Source organism: Notamacropus eugenii, chromosome 1 (genome assembly GCF_028372415.1).
Source record: "Notamacropus eugenii isolate mMacEug1 chromosome 1, mMacEug1.pri_v2, whole genome shotgun sequence".
Taxonomy (NCBI): Eukaryota; Metazoa; Chordata; class Mammalia; order Diprotodontia; family Macropodidae; genus Notamacropus; species Notamacropus eugenii.
In genome coordinates, this window is record NC_092872.1 from 595,909,038 (window position 1) to 595,926,607 (window position 17,570).

The 17,570-nt window shown below is 35.0% G+C and overlaps 1 protein-coding gene across 7 annotated transcripts in view; it reads right to left on the reverse strand.

Annotated features, from left to right (window-relative positions):
- Positions 1-17,570, reverse strand: part of RALGAPA2 (Ral GTPase activating protein catalytic subunit alpha 2) — a 428,361-nt gene that overhangs the window by 179,586 nt on the left and 231,205 nt on the right. For all 7 annotated transcript variants that reach the window (XM_072634579.1, XM_072634577.1, XM_072634576.1 and 4 more), the window contains 3 exons: positions 16,120-16,303; positions 8,505-9,273; positions 4,135-4,206 (listed from right to left, as the gene is read on the reverse strand). In XM_072634579.1, coding sequence (XP_072490680.1) covers positions 4,135-4,206; positions 8,505-9,273; positions 16,120-16,303 — 1,025 coding nt within the window. The remainder of the gene's footprint in view (positions 1-4,134; positions 4,207-8,504; positions 9,274-16,119; positions 16,304-17,570) is intronic.

Sequence of the window (17,570 nt, forward strand, 5' to 3'; positions counted from 1 at the left end):
ATGGAGTACTGAAAAATGTCCTAATTACAAATGCATTGAACCAGGCAGGTGACAACTACGGCACCTACTGGTCATTAAGACATGGTAAAGATATTTGTAATCAAAGTGGAATTACAAGACAGGCACCTATGATAATTTATTTATTGAGACTGGGTCTCCCTATCTTAGCTGGCTTGGAAGTGATCAAGCTATTCAAGATTCTCCTAATCTAAGTACTAAGGCACATCAGCCTGAGTTTTGACCAACTTCATATCTGACCTGGGTTTACTTCATCCCTCTCTTTAGGTAAACTGGTAGCCCCTTGTTATCGGGACTCACACCATATTAATGACAAACTCAGTATAGATACTCAGTCAGCACAGCCCACTGCAGCTTGGAACTCCAGAGCTCAAGAGATCCACCAGCCTCAGGATCTCTGTTGACTGAGATTATATGCATACACCACTATGCCTGACAAACATTTATATTCCAAAAATCATATTTAACAATTGGGAAATTTGGACTGACCCCCAATTCTTTACTATGACTAAATCTATGTTTAATTAAAAATCTCTGGGAGTTCTCTGGAAGCAATCAAAGAAAACTTATATGCAGTATTTATTTATGAAACCTCAGACCCAATGGAAATGCATATGTTCACTCTCCATCAATTTAAGACTTTTTACATTTGAAATATGAGGTTCTTAAAATTCTTATTTGCATGTCCTAGATATACAAACATTTCAATCATGAATACCTGTGTTACAGGGGTGAGAAACAATGACCTTTAGTGCCAAAAATTTAGTAAATTTCACATCTTTCAAATATGGGGACCCTAGAAATTTGGCTAGCTTTTCAACCTGTAGATGGTCTTGTTAGACTCTTGAATGCATGTAATAGGTTAGTGCTAATGAGCAACATCAACAATATTTCACATTCACAGGATGTAGGAATAATTGGGAAATACAGAAAGAGACAAAGACCCACCTGCTTATTTCAAATGGGTCCAGACAAGACCAGGTCAATTTCTTTATGTATTTTATATTTTTTTCCTTATATTACAAACCAGAATTCAAAAACCAGGTGACATTTCCTTTATCTTAATACATACTTGTAAGATTATTACTATTTAAGCAGTAACACTTCATTCATTAAATTTGCTCTAAGTCTAGCACAATTCTTTGTGCATAATATCTACTTTGCACATTTTCTGAACTTAATTAGCTAGATTCTTACATTCCCATTACATTTCCATTAAAATATATAGTAATAGCAAACCAAAAGTTTATATTCTTTAAATGATGGTGAGTAGTATTCTTTGTATTTCTTGTGAACAGGGAAAGATAATAATGTAACACTACCATAGGAGGAAATCAGTTTACATAGGAAGAATAATTTTGAAGGTTGTGAAAGATTTAAAGATGTTATTACTGAAAGTAATTTAAGATGTGGTCCTACACGTAAACTGTGAGAGAGAGACTAACCCCTTCTAGACGCACAACTGTGGAATATATTTACTTTTTTACTTCAAAAAGAGCTAGTGAAAATAGCAATTACAGTGATAGAAGTCGGTACCCTTCTTAGTTATCAAGGAACATTAACTCCAAGAGATGGAGGTTTAAATGAAGGCGAATTAGGGTGGCAGATGATTTGACAATAAGCTTTTCAAAGCCATGTTTTATAAGGGCAACAGCACTCCAGGGAACTAATTCAACTGTGCCTTACATAGTCAAATCTATTAAGACTAAACAAACTGGCCATAGTTGTAAGATAACTTTTTACTTGTTTAATTTGGAGTATATGGAATAAAACAGAATGTATGTGAAAATTTAAGTTTGGAAGTTCATTCCACTTGCTCAATGATAGAGAATTCATGGGACACAAAAGAACACTATTCAAGTTCTGTTTCTTTTACTGAATTTCAAAAGTGAATTCATTCTTTTTTCTAACCCCATAGCAGAAGATGAAAAATATAGCTGAAAATAAGAATTAGGATGATAGAAAAAAAACAAGAAAATTAGTGTTAGGGTTAAGGTTATAGTTTGAAGCCTTCTAAAGCATTCTTATGCAAATCTGTAGCTCTATATGTCATCAAGAATATTTCCTTGTGAACCAGGAACCAAGAAATTTTAAAATGACAATGTAGGTATATGATATCTAGAGAGATATTAATTTTTAACTACTGTATAATAGGTCAAAAATGTATTTCTAAAACACCAACTGTAATAGAAACTAAGCTATTTAGGATAATAACTATACAGATGAGACAAATTTACTTTTCAAACTTCTTGAAGGAAAGGTCAAGTGTAATTTATGTCTTTCACATATATGTTCCAAAAGGTTAAAGAAGGCAGTTCTGCTTCTAAATTTAAAAACTTTAACTGCAGTTAAGAAGTGCCCTAAATAAACATGTTTTAAAAGAGTAAAGAATAAAGAGAAGAAGAAATAAAGTGAGTGGGAAAAAAATCAAGTCCTTCTATAAAGGCAAACGTTCAGAGATGCTAACTGGAACAGAACAAGGATGACTCTTCAGGAAAGTTTTATAAAATGAGTAACCCCCCTTCCCATTTTCTTCAGTGACCTTTATAAAAAGATTTTGAATGTTTTAATAGAATTGTAAATATTGATTCTCATGCTTACAGTCTTCTATACTTTTGTTCAAAAGGAAAAGAAAAAAAACATACTAGTGATGTAAGTTGGAAGTATAAATAATGGTGACAGAAACAAGCCATTTTTGTCCCCTTAAAGGTGGCACTGAACTTGGAAGACCTGTCATACCTGTCTTTTAATGAGAACTAAGCTAAACGAAAAATGAAAACAAACCTATAAAGTATTACACCTTACTGGGGAACTGTTCTTTTAAGAAATACACAATTGTCAGATCATTTGAAAAAAAGAAAGAAAATGCACTAAACAATTTGTATGTAGAATAGTAGATGCTCCATAGATATTTGTTACCTACTACCTGAAGAGTTTCAGGACAAAAACCTAGGTATATATCTAAGCCTTTTACACTTTTAAAATATTTCTAAAACTAAAAAGTATAATGTCCCCAAATGTTAAAAATTTAGGTATGTCATGACATGTCAGGATAAAGCTGTTTTACTAGTTCCCCTTCCTTTATGCTTTAAAAGCTATTTTATCTTGTTTTTTGTCAAAGGTTCTAAGTTGTTGTTGTTGAATTTAGAACTATAGAATTTAGAGGGCATTGAAAAGAATCTTTATTTTGTCATTTTACCTAAAAGTACATTAGTTCAGTAAATAGCATATGTACATTTATATGTGTATATATATATATATACATATATATATACATATAATTTTTAGAAGTATTAAAAATTTACTATAGAAATAGGGTTGAGATAAGACATGATTTGCCTATTCTACTCAGTTTTCCCAAGGATTAACATTTGGAGATTTTGTTATTCATAAGGGACATAAGGGTTCTAGGTAATGTAGGTCCAAAAAAATCTTTCAGCAGCAGTGCTGAACTATATACCACAGATACTAAAGTTAATATAGGCTGCGGAAGGAGGCCTGTTGACCTAAGAACTCTACCATTTTGAAAAAAGAGAGTTTATCTATAGCAATTTATAGCAGAACAATTTTGAACTCTGTGGTTGTTAAGATAATAAACACAACAGAAAATTTGGTATCAAACTCTCACCAATTATATTTCAACAAGTATGCCTATACTTTCAGAGATGTCAAGCATATAAGTAAAGATGGGTATGCACATCTATAAATTATCTAAATAATGTGAACTTTTTTTCTGAGGATGCATTCTTTTCTGCAGGTTCACCTGCTGTACTTATCCCTTCATCTTATCAAACTTGTCATCCAAAAGATGAATGGCCAGAAAATGAGATGGCTCAGCTACTTAGTGATAATCAAGGATAGTCGGTATTGTACAGTGGTACCCACAATGTCAAAATAATTAGAGGAAGTTCCTCTTATGCTGCTTAGAGCCACATAGAGGATTTGTGGATGGACATGGACAAAAGAAGGAACAGATGACTTGAAATTTGTTTCTTTGGAGAAATTATGCACACTAATGAGGTCATAATGAGATCATCAAAGTACCGAAGTAACAACCATACATGTTCTCATGAAATATAACAAGAAGGAAGACAATTTTTAAATAGAATTACATACCACTGACGTGAGTCCAAATTTTTTAACTCTCTCAACAATTTAGAATTTTTCTTCAGCAGATGAAAATTTTTTCTATAATAACAAAAAATTAAAAATTTTGGGAAGATAAATCATGCAAAGCAAAAACAATGTACTATGCAATGACTACTCCTTTTATATATTTCAACCTGAAAAAAAATGTCAAGGGAAATTAACGAAATAGATTCAAATGTGCAATCAATTACCACATACTATGGTATTATTAATACTATAATCAGTTACTTATTTAGCACTATGTAGATATGCAAAATACTTGGCTTATGTTATTTCATTTTTTTCAACACAACCATTTCATGAGGTAGGTAATACAAGTCACAATAGTATGGAGATTTTGCAGATGTTTTCCCGTAGTAGAGTGAAAGCTTCTTTAGGACAGGGACTGTTTTTATTTTTCATTGTACCCCTAGTGTCTACTACGGTGCCTGGCATAAAGTAAGCACTTAATAAATGCTCTTTAAATTGAAGAAATAGATTCACAGGCTAATTAACTTGCCCAAGGTTATCCAACTAGAAAAGTAGTAAAGGCTGAACTTATACCTAGGTCTTATGACTCTAATACATCTCCTTACTTCTCAGAAAAATGAGCTGGTATCAGTTGTGGCAAACACAAAATGAATGTATTTTAAGCATGCGTGTTTATGTGCACATACAATATCAGAAACATGATATACTGGAGACAAATGAGCTTCAGGTCAAAGAATGGCAACAAGGAGAATCAGGACTCATGAGCACACTAGAGCAAAAGAAACAGCTAAGGGAAGACAGGGAGAGTGGCAAACTGCATGTTAAATATACAAACACAATAAACTTCAGTACTTCAGGGATTCATCAGTATGAGTGTGTGAGTGTGTGAGTGTGTGTGTGTGTGTGTGTGTGTGTGTGTTCATCCTTCGTTGCTGAAGAAGACCATGCCATCAGAGAAATAATGACATGACTTGCACTTGACTTTGTTTTGAGTGAGGGAGGGCTCAGTATGAGTAGTAGCTCTGCTAACATCAAGGGTAACTTCCCTACAACTTAACAGATAACCTTGCAGAATTACTCTGCTAAAAAAATTCATCAGCTTGAAGCCATATGACAGCTAATTACCTCCCTGAAGTTAGCTAAAATGGTGCTTGCATGATGCACACTGCCCATCAACAGACTAGAATCTTGACATTTGAACTTGAATCTTTGGTATGCTGTTAGGATCTGACAGAGTTTGTAGTCCACTATCAGATATTATTTGAGAAATAAGGGTAGCTTCCATTCTATGAAGAGACACTGGCACAGGACCTTAGTGAATACAGCAATATGGAAGAGAACAAGTGGGTGAGGATAAAAGGTGAGAAAAGTAAAAGTGATATTGTTGTAAGGTATTTTTCTAAATTAAATTTCAAAACTGACAGAAAGGTTAAGAAAGATCACTAATTTTAATATTAGCTGGAACCTAATCTGATAAATAAAGACTACTTTCTATATCTTTATCTTTTCTTACTAACTGGGAAGAGGTCAATTTTATCTATTGTCCAAAACAGTACAGATGAACGATTAAAAAATAACAATCTAAGGAGACTGCACAAGAGACGCAGAAATTAGTACGTAAGAAATACAAAGAGAGAAGACACAAATGGGAAAGCAGAGCATGGAGTGAACCAGGAAAGGTTACTGAGGTCAGAGCACAGTTGGTCTGTGCTCTGTAACTGGCTCTAAAACTGGGTAAACTAGTAGTCTGAAACCACGTGAGCAGTCTGAGGTGGGATTATCCAGGTAAGTGTCAGGAAATGATCAGAAACTGAAAGGCAAGTTGAAATCAAAGCATACATGCTAGAATATATAGGTCCAAAAGTAAAGCAGTCAAGACAACCAGATCCAGGATACAGATCAGCCATCTGAGTCATGGGGATCAGGACCCAGGAAAGGGGGAGAAAGGTAGGAAAAGGAATCTTAAGTCAATGTGGTGTAATAGAAAGAACAAAGAACAAGAAACCAAAAGACTTTCTTCTCCTGACTCTATCACTAATTAGCTGTATGGTGGGCAGTGAAGTGGCACAGAGGATAGGGCACCAGCCCTGAAGTCAAACAGACTTGAATTCAGATCCATCCTCAAATACTTACTAGTTATGTGACTCTGGGCAAATCACTTAATCCTAATTGTTCTCCAAACTCCAAGGACTAATTAGTTATATGATCTTTGAGGATGTCATTTAATCCTTTTCTTAAACTTGGTTTCCTCCAAAATAAAGAGAAAACTGGACTAGACTATCATTCTAAAATTATGATTCCATGTACACTGGATCAGGTTAACTGCTGGTAGAAACCATAGACATCATCTCATCCAAACCTGTCATTTTATATGGCTTTTACCTAGAGATATGAAGTGACTTGCTAAGTAAACAGAACTGAGATTTGAACCAAAGTCCTTTAATGCCAAAGCTATTTTTTTTTCCATTTCACCAAAGACTTGCGGATGTAATCATTGTACTTGTCTTTGAATTTCTGAAAAGTTTTTGGGGAATGGTAGGGATGCTAGAAGCCTGAAGGGTGGGCATGCACATATATAGATAAACTGAATTATCTGATAAAAAAAGGTTTCTGTTTTTAAAAAGATGGGATTCATTTTTTAACATAGTTTCAACATTAACTACGTGAATAACAGATGGCATGCTAGATTTGGAGTCAGGAAGATTTAAGTTTCAATTTTACCTCAGATATTTAGTTAGTTGCGTAACCCTGGGCAAGTCATTTAATCTCTCTGTGCCTTGGGTTCCTGAGCTTCCAACTGAGGTTAAAATAAAAAGTGCCTACCTTCCCAACGCTTTCATAACAATCAAATGAGATAATACTTGCAAAATGTTTTGCTAACTATGAGGATATCATCATCATTATTATCAATAGCTTGGTTGGCAAAATTCTGGAATTGATGGTTTCTGAACGCTATAAAAATGAATCAGTAAGGGTAGTAGAAGTGGGATCACTCAGAAAAAAATAAATCATTATATAACAAGGTAATTTTCTTTTTTCTACCCCTACAGAGCAGAACTGGGACCAATGGACAGAAGTTATAGAGTGTCTGATTTTGCTTGTGGATAAGGAGGAAATTTTTAACAATTCAAGTGTTCAAAAAATTGTCTTCTGAGGTAGTAAGCTCTAAGCATGAGAAATGAACTAGCGGAAAAGATGGAAGAGATTCCCACGTGAGGACCTCTAAAGATCTTTTAATAAGAGATTGTATAGTAACAATAATTCAGACACAATCATTTTTGGTTAGATAAGGTTGATGGTGATGATAATGACAGCACATTTAAATTTTCAAAGTGCTTTCTTTCCAACAACCTTGTGAAGTTACTGTACTGACCAGATAAGTGAACAGAGGATCAAGGAAAATCAAGTGATCTGCCCATGATCACATGGGTAGTAAATAACAGAGCCAAGATTCTTGTCTCCAGATCTAATGTTCTTTCCATCACACCAGATATGACCTGCTCAATTCTGTCAACAAGATGGCAAACAAGAGGCCATCTACCTTCTTTCATTTGAACAGAATATTAGAATACTCTCCCTGTGAAGTAGACCTTGACTCCTTGTAACTTTTATCTACTGGTCTTAATTCTACATAAATCTACCTGTACCTATCTTACATAAACCCAAACTTTTCCATGTAGAAGTCTTTTAAATAAATGAAGACTTTCCTCTAAGTCTTCTTTGGTAAGGTAGAACATCCCCTTGTTTCCTTGCTTTATGTAGGAGATTTACTGAATGGCCTTCGAAGTCTTGTTCCAATTTCAAAATTCTGTGACCTGGGCAAAGTAGATGGTATAAATAATCATATGCCTACTTTAGATATGAGGAAGCCAGTGCTCAGAGATGTTAAGTGATTTGCTTAACATAAAGACTGAATGACAGCTGGCAAATTGTGGAATAAGGACTCAAACATAGATCATCTCAAACTCAATGCTCTTTCCATAAAATCTCAATAAGCCATAGTTGCAAAAAATGCTAACACTGAAAGTAACTTCTTGAGATCTAGATGAAATGTCAACAGTACAAAAATGAACAACTTAATCCAACTTATGTAACTTCCAAAATTAAAGAAAACTGCAATCACGTTGAACAAATAGAAAGCTAGATGTTTTCATCTCACTGGCTGGAATTAAACCCAAGAATTGGGATTGCACACTTTATTTTGCTAATATTTTAAAGTTAGTAAAAACACTCATACCTTTCTTGTGGCTATTGAAATAAATCCAAAATGTGAAAAATAATTAAAGAAAAATCTCAAATTAAAATTGTTACAATAAAAAGAAATAGACTAATGTTAAATAAAATAAAATGAAACAGTGGGATCATACCTTCTGTCCCAAGAATTCATTCCTAAGTCATTCAGCAGTAATCTACAGAAATAAAATGGACCTTGTGGCTCAGAAGGAACGGGCTGTTCTTGATGGGGAACTTTCAGTGTAACATCAGACCTGCACCTATGTACATATTCCTCTTCTTGGGCATTCTGATACAAAATTGCTTGGATGATCTCTTTTTCTTGATAATGACTCATTCCAAATGGGGGTGGTGAAGGAGCATTTAGGTTTAGCTGGGATGGCAAAAGGCATTCAGGACTTGCATTGCCAATATTTTCAAGTAATTTGTCAAGGACATCATCTACTTCTTCAATTTGAGAAAAATCTTTCTCTGGTTCAAATGTCTGCTGTCTACTGTCTGAAATCACAAATGAATTATTCCTCTTGTTCTGTGCAAAGCAGCCTTCCAAAGGTCCATATAATATTTTGCTATCCCAAGAATACTTTCCAGAGATATCTCTCACAATAAGCCTGACATCAGAAAGGGCACCTGAGGGCCTCCCTTCTGTTCTTTCTGCAGGAATCTGAAGGTAAGACATAAGGGTATTGTCATTAAATACAAACAACTGTAGGTTTGGACTTCTGAAGACTTCAGAAGAGAGCTCAGGTGACTCAAAATATGCATTGTCATGATTTTCACTAACAAGGCTGTGAAGAACAGCAGGGCCCCCACTCAGTGGATAGTGACTCAAGTGGTTTACTAGATGTGTCATCACCATACGGGCAGTCAGAGGTATTAATTCCAAACTCCTCCTCCGTTTTTCTATAAAAATAAATAAAGAATGATCAGAGATGGCAGAAACCTATCATTAAAATCAACACCAACATATTTCAAATTTTGTTTGTAGCTTTTTCTTTAAACTTTGGCAGGCCTACTTTCTATTCTCTCATGGATTGTTTTTAAAAGAGATGTCAAACCTGCACTTCTGATTGTCCAGGCAGTCCCCAACCTATAAAAAGGCTATTTGTATTTGAAACTTGAAACACTATTATAAATGGCAGCTAAGTTTCTAGGCAAACCAAGAAAAAGCTAGTTCATTATCAACACTTATTTAGAGCCCATTATGAAAAAAAAGACATTGTTTTAAATATTAGTTACCCAAAGAGGTTAAAAAAAATCCTTCAGTTACTTGTATCTTTCAGTTAAATTTAATGAAAATGTATGAAGGAAAATCTTTGTTCGGTACTCTGTTAAGTGCTAGGAATGAAAAGACTTAAAAAATGAAACAGTTCTTGCCATCAAGGAGTCAACAACAAAGTAAAGGGGAAAGAGAAATTACACAAACAATTATAAATTAGAATATACATAGGATTAAAGGAGGACAGTGAGGGATGAAGAACTGAGGAGTGAAGTATCAGTTCTTTCTGAAAGAGGAACATACCTCTGAGCTATGGCTTTGAAGGAAATGAAGGATTACAAGAAGTAGAAATGCTTAGGGAACAGTCCACTGTAAGAATGACCAGTATAAAAGCCCAGAGAAAGAGAAAACCAAACAAGAACAAGTGATGGCTAGTAGCAGAGGTAGACTGAGTCAAAGAGGGAATGGAAAACAGCCAAAGAAAGCTGGAATCCTTTCCAGGATGAAGACAGACCACAGAGAGACTTGAACAGTAGGCTAAAAAGTTTTCTTTTAATGTCTAGGCCATGGCAATTACCCAAGTTGACTGAACAGGGGAAATGCTGGAAGGGTCAGAAACTGCATTAGGAAAATTACTCTGGCAATGTTGTGAGGGGCAATTCGTAGTGAGGGGAGAGCAGGTAGAAGGCTGACACTCTAGTCTGAGCAACATCTACTGAAGCCTTAATTTAGGTGGTGGGAGTGGAAACAGACGGCAGTAAAAGCAACAAAGCTCAACAACTGACTGAAGAAAGATGGTGATAGAGAGAGGAATGAAATATTACTGTAAGGCTTTGAGAGTCCGGGTATCTCAAAATACCAACAACAACAATAAAAAAGAGGAAACTGGAAAGGGCGGCAAGTTTAGGATGAAGATAGTCATTTGAGATAAGACTGGAGAACCTAACATTAACACTTTGCTTTGACTGCTGCAGTAGAGGCAGAAGAAAGACTGGTGAATTTATCATTACTCTTCCCGCCATATATCAGCTAAATTGACTGCCATTTAGTTATATGACAGAGAGAAATTATTAAGGAGAAAACTAAAAACCATTTTAGGAAAAATCTGGAACTAAAGAGACCTGTCCCAAGTTTCCATAGTTATTTTCATTAATTAAATAAAAAAAATAATAACAAATTAAGTTAAATTTCATTCCCCAATAACAAAGCCTATTTTCCTTTATTTTTAACATTCTTTTCTTTTTACATTTTGAGCACCAGATTCTCTCCCTCCCTCTCTCCTCACTTCTACTCGCTAAGAAGGCAAACAATATATCATACATGGGAAATCAAGCATATTTCCATACTAGCAAAAGGAGGGAAGGAAAGAAGAAATGAGAAAATTATATTTCAATTTGCATTCAGAGTTCATCAGTTCTTTCTCTGGAAGTGGGTAGCATTTTTTTGATCAAGAGTCCTTTGGAATTCTCTTAGACCACAGTATAGATCACAGCAACTAAGTCTTTCACAGGTGATCATCATTACAACATTGTTGTTACTGTGCCAACGATCTTCCGGTTCTCACTTCACTTTGCGTCAGTTTATATAGGCCTTGCCATGCTTTTCTGAAACTATCTCCCTCATCACTGCTTACAGCACTATAGTACTCTATCACAATCATATGTCACATCTTGCTCGGCCATTTCCCAATTGATGGAAATTGATTACTCAATTTTCAATACTTTACTATGACAAAAAGAACTACTATAAATATTTTTGTAAATATGGACCCTTTCTCTTTGATCTCTTTGGGGTACAGATCTAGTAGTGGTATTGCTGGGTCAAAGGGTTATACAAGTTTTAGTCCATTGAGCATAATTACAAATTTTTCTCCAAAATGTCTAGACCAGTTCACAACTCTACCAAGAGTTGCACTGGTGAGCCTATTTTCCCTCATTTTCTCCAGCATTTGTCATTTCTGACTGATGTGAGGTGGTACTTCAGAGCTGTTTTAAATGGCATTTCTCTAATCATTGGTGATTTAGAGCATTTTTTCATATGAGTATAGACAGCTTTGATTTCTTCTGAAAACTACCTGTTCATATCCTTTGACCATTTATCAACTGGGAAATGGCATTTATTTAAAGCCTATTTTCTTTTTAAAAATATTTTTATTCAAAGTTTTGAGTTTTAAAGCTTATTTTCAAAGAGCTACTATTAATTTAAAATTTGAAAAAAAATTACAACATAGAAATAGGAGGACCTAATTCAACATTTCAAGCATTGAGGGAGTACTGAAATACTATAACTGTAGTAAGACCTATTGCTAAAGTCAGTAAACAAAATTCTTTTAGAGATGAGCATTTTATTCCTACTCTAAGTTATTTTATTACTGTTCTCTGTTTGGCATTTAAGCCCTCAACAACCAGAGCCCCTCTTCCCCTTCCAGTCTTCTTACACCTTACTCTCCCCAACACATTCTGTGATACAGTGGCCCTAGCCTCTTTGTTGTTCCTCAAACAAGACAATCTACCTCCAGAATCTGGCAATTTTTACTGGCTGTTCTTTCCCTCAACCCCAGGTTGGAACACTCTCTGCCTTTCTGCCTCCTGGTTTCATTCAAGTCCTAACATCCCATCTTGTACAAGAAGCTTTCCTGATATTCCTTAATGCTAGTGTTCTTCCCTCTGTTCATATTATGCAGTTCACCCTGTATATATTTTGCTTATACCGTTCTTTTAATGTCTATAAGATCCTCGGGAGCAGGGACTATCTTGTGCCTTTTTTTCTATCTTCATCACACAGCACAATGCCTGGTAAATAGAGGTGCTTAAGAAATATTTATTGACTGTACAGTAATCATTTAAACAAGTGATAATTAATGTTCCTTAAGTGTGTCAAAATAACAGATCACAAATAAGTTGTTGCATTTTAAAAAAAGCTGGAAATAGCTGTGGTGAGAGGCCGAGAGAGAGAATTGAGATTAACAAACACCAAACATAAGAAACATTTTGTACTACATAAAATGAAAAAAAAAAACTATCTCATATCTATTTTTATCTCTCAGCTTTTAACAGAATGTACCCACTCAGCAAGAAGTATCTGTGTACAACACCAGGTTTTGACGTTTCTAGCTTTTCTGTTCAGCTAGGCTAACAGTGAAAAGATTTTTTAAAAATTCTAAGGCAAAAATTCTTTCTAATATCAAAAAACTGTGTTAAGACAAATATCTCCTGGTTTTCAAATGTCACTAAGATCTGCCAGGTAACAATGTCAAACCAAAGGACAAATTAAAGACAGATCTCATAAAATTGTATAAATGGAAAGAAAACATTACAAATCACAATGCTAACAAGATGGGAAAAATAATTTACAGATAATAATATAGGGTAGGTCCAGAAAAGAGCACTGACAATGAACAAGAAAGTAGAGGGTGATCATGCCTACTACATAGTAGATGATGTCAGGTGCTACAAAAAACTCCATTTTTAACTAAGTCATAATCCCTGCTTTCCTTGATTAGTCTGAGAATGGAAAATCATTGGGAATTAACCAGAGAAGTCAAGTAAGTACTATATGTTAGTCATTGTCCTAGGTACTAGACATGGTTAAAGTATATACAACTATGAAAAAAATATAGCGATCATCTGATTAAATTATGAGGTCTTTACATTATAAATCAGAAAGCCTGGTTCTACATCCTGGGTACAACACTCACTAGATATAGACATTTGGTAAAGTCATTGCTTGGTGGCTCACTTGTTTCATTTGCTCACTGAAGATGCTTGTAATTTTTGCTGCTCAGGAATGTTTGCAAGGAAAGAGTTTTAAAATGGGATATGACCAATAAGGGAATTTGATTTCTCTACGCACATTACAAAAGTTTTGTCTTTGTCCTCTTTTTTTTTTTTGAATGGTGGAATGGGAGACAGGAAAAAAGTGATTCTTCTTAGTTAAAAAAATGTTTCAAAAGAAAATTTAAAAAAAGATAATAGTGGGGAGTTACTTGAAGTTTGATAATTATGGTTAGCATTTATATGAAATTTTGAGAGACTAGAATTCCTAGAAATTGGAGGTAATTTCAGTCACTCAGAAGTATTTATTGAATGATTATTATATGCCAGACACTATGTTAAGAACTGGGGATTAAAAAAAAAAGGCAAAAGTCATTCCCTGCCCTTGAGAAATTCACATTTTGATGGGTAAAACAACATGTACATAACTATGTACTACAGGGAAAATTGGGTAATTTCAGAGTAAAGGCACTAGTATTAAGAAGAATTAATAAAGGCTTCTTACAGAATGTAGCATTTTAGCTGAGAATTGAAGGAAAACAGGGAAACCAGGAGGCAGAGTCAAGGTGGGAAAAAATTCCAGGCATGGGAAATAGATGGTGAAAATGCCTGGAGTCAGGAGATGGAATGTCTTATGCCAAGAAGAGAAAAGAGGCCAGTGTCACTGGATCTTAAGAGAACGTAGCTTTCCCCAGATTCTAATGGGGGCAGGAGGAGAAAAATCACAAGATACTGTTTGGGCCAGCTGATATCCAACTGCATTTATCTGTAGTGGTACTGGTGGTGATGGGTGAAGAAGACTGAATGAGAGGGAAAGAAAGTGAAAAACCAGAAGGGAAGCTCTGTTTCAGCACCCACAGATCAAGTACCATGCGTTCTGCCACAGGGGAAAGAGAACACCATACTGATCCTATTGAGAACACATGAGAGAATGCATAAGTGGGGGAGTGAGGAATGAAGGCAGACTGATGGAATACAGCTCAAAAAAAAAAAAAACCAAAGGGAGAGGGAACAGAGAGAAGAGCTAAACAAGGAGATGCAGAAGAGATTAGATACAAAATAGTTAAATATAGAATAAGTGCTCATTTCTAAGTCAGAGGCATATTACAGACTAAGGAAGCTATATGTGAGGGAGCACCTTTTACTGACCTGGCTTAGGCCCATTAGGATTGCTTATTCTGGTTTTAAAAGATCAAATTTCAGGGTGGTCCCTGAAAGTATTAAGTAATTTTTTTCACTGGACTGTACAAATGTGATTATTTATAACACTATATTTAGTGACTGGGTAAATTTTAACTACATAAATTAAAGGGCAGATAAATATTTTGAGGAAAAATTGAGTTAGGCTGGGTTTAAAGGGAAATTCTTGCTTCTTTCACTGAGGTTCATAAGCTTGAGTTTCGAAGACCACACAATGATGGCAATTTTTGCTAAGGAGGAAAAAGATATTCATCAATGCAAATCAAATCTCCACATTGAATTCATTGTTCTTGCATCCTTTTCCATTTCTCCACTCACATGAACATTATCCTAGATACAGGACTTGCTGAGACTATTGCAGTAGCCTCCTAATTAGTGTCCCTGCCACCAGTGTCTTCTCCCTAATCTACATACCTGCCAAATTAATAGTTTGCCAAATTAATAACAGCAATGCCAAAGTATTATTTCTATAACACAGAGCTGACCATGTCCCTTTTCTGCTTAAGCAGTTTCCTGAATGGCTCCCAACCTTCAAAATAAAAACTACCATTTGACACTTAAAGTCCTTTATAATCTGGCTACAATTTTTCTAGCCAAAGTACTTCTTATTTCCCCTCACACACTATATTCAAAAATTGTTTGTCCATGTACTCAATACCATATCCCCCTTCTGCACCACAGAATTCTCATTTTCATCCACTACTACCTCTTAGAATCCCTCTCTCCACTCAAAGCTCGGCTCAAATGTCATCTCTAAAACAGTTTGCTTGACATACTTCCAAATACTCCTACTCTTATTACCCTCCTTCACATGAATTATTTTGCATGTATTATTTCTTACCTGGGTGTATGTTCTTTTCAATGTGTAGAAAATAAGCTCCTTGAGAGAAGAGGCTGCTTTGCTTGTATTTGTATCTCTACCTTGGCCTAGTGGTTGCTGCTTAATACATGCTTACTAAATCAAAGTTATTTTTATGTCTCCAATTAAATACTTTCTATCCCCTATGAAGGGCATGTTTCAGTGGATAAAAAGCCAGATTTGGAGTCAGGAAAAAATGAATTCAAGTCCTTCCTCTGACACATACCGGCTGTGTGACTCTAGGCAAATCAATTAAATTCTCAGTGCTCTAAGCAGTTCTGTAAGACTAAGTTGCAAAGAAGGTGCCAACCTATATTGGGAGAGGGAGTTATTAACAAGGAGTTCCTCATAACAGTGAAATCCCAGGTCTAGTTACTATCCCTCTCCTACATAGTATGGATGGATTAAAAAATATAGTGGTAGATGGGAAAGACTGAAAAATCAAAGGGGAAGAAACACAAAAGGTAACATGTGCCATTGTCTAGATGCAGAAGGCAGCTAGACTGAGGAAAAGCAAAATCAAGTACTCACAAGCTCTCCTCTGTATTGATAAATACATTCCCTAACTCCTTGCAACACTGGTAGAAATAAGAAACAGTAAGATTTTTTCCAGTTTTGATGTAGAGAAACAGTAAAAAGAGAAGCCACAGCTTTTGCTAATCTCTCCCCTCACAACTGATAACGTGGTAAATCCTCACCTTCAGCAACAGTGAGCAGGTTCCCCAGCTCTGTGGAGGAATGGTACTGCACAGGCTCAGAATTCCGGACATTTGCCAGAGGCAAAAAAGGATCATAATCAGAAGACGAAAGGTCAGCCAGAGTCAATGTGTAGTGGCTTTGTTGGGTGTATGTGCTTGAGCCAGAAACGCAACAGTGCAAAACCTGTAAGAACATAACAGAAAGTGGAATTACAAATGTGATAAAAAAAAAAAAAAAACAACAACAACAAATTAAAAGGTCATCAGGTAACAACCTACCCTATAACAATTAGGCCTAATTTTAACCTTGTGAAATTATCTTGTGACAAATACAGCTAGAATGAAGGAAAACAAAACTGAATGACGAGTTATCCTTCTGTGGCACCAAAAACACATTCTTGAGTAAAAAGATTCCTAAGTTTTTGCCTACAAGATGTCAATAAGAGCAGAATGTGAATACTAAGAAGGAACAGCTATGTGGTACATGTGTACTACAGAATGGAGATGGAGTTGCATTATCAAAGCTAAACTAAAGGAGATAAAGAGAAGACCATAAGCCTTTCTAGTTCAGTTACAGTCCAGGAAACATAATGATATCCATTGTGAGCCAGTATGTTCAAATTTGATGACACCAAAAAAAGGGGCATAAACTAAAAAGAGTCTAATCTAAAATAGAAAAATGGATTAATCTTCTTATCAACATATGATTAAATGTTCTAAACATCAAGTATTATTCAGAAAATTGGGAACAATTAAAGGTATTCTCTTCTTTGTGCTTTTGTACATGTATAACCATGAAAACACCACATACACAAAATCATTTTGAGTACTGGGTAGGAATAGATAGGATAGTTTTGACAGTTCTTTTTTTAAATTCTACAATCAAAAAATAGCCTAAATAAACTTATTTTTTCATAAAGTTTTAATAAAGATAAATAACACTTTAAAAGAAACATTTTAAATTTAAAAACAGAAATTAAGATATTCACATCTAACAGTTCCTCATCATAAGGTTGATGATGTGCTGCCCATATTCTTTGGAGAGTTTGGATAGAGAATTGTGTAACTAATTAAAATCATAAGAATAGCAATAGGTAAAGTACAGCCAAGAAGGCGGTGTAATGCTGTTAAAGCAATGCTTATTAGCATATGTAATTCATTTACTATCATTGAAAAGTCATTATTATTAGTTAAAATGAAAGAAAATCTATCCAATAAAAGTAAACTGGCATCAAGGTCAATTCTACCCAAAAAAGTAATCAGTCGCGTCATTAAAGCTATATTTACAAGCAAAATATTATTTTAGAGAAATAACAATTGAGTGCTTAGACAGTGCCTTGTACATAAGTTTAACAAATGCTTGTTTACTTAAAGCAATGTAAAATATCACTTTATTTAGGTAATTTAGTTTATATCAAAGATGTAAGTTTATGTGCATTATAACCACAGGA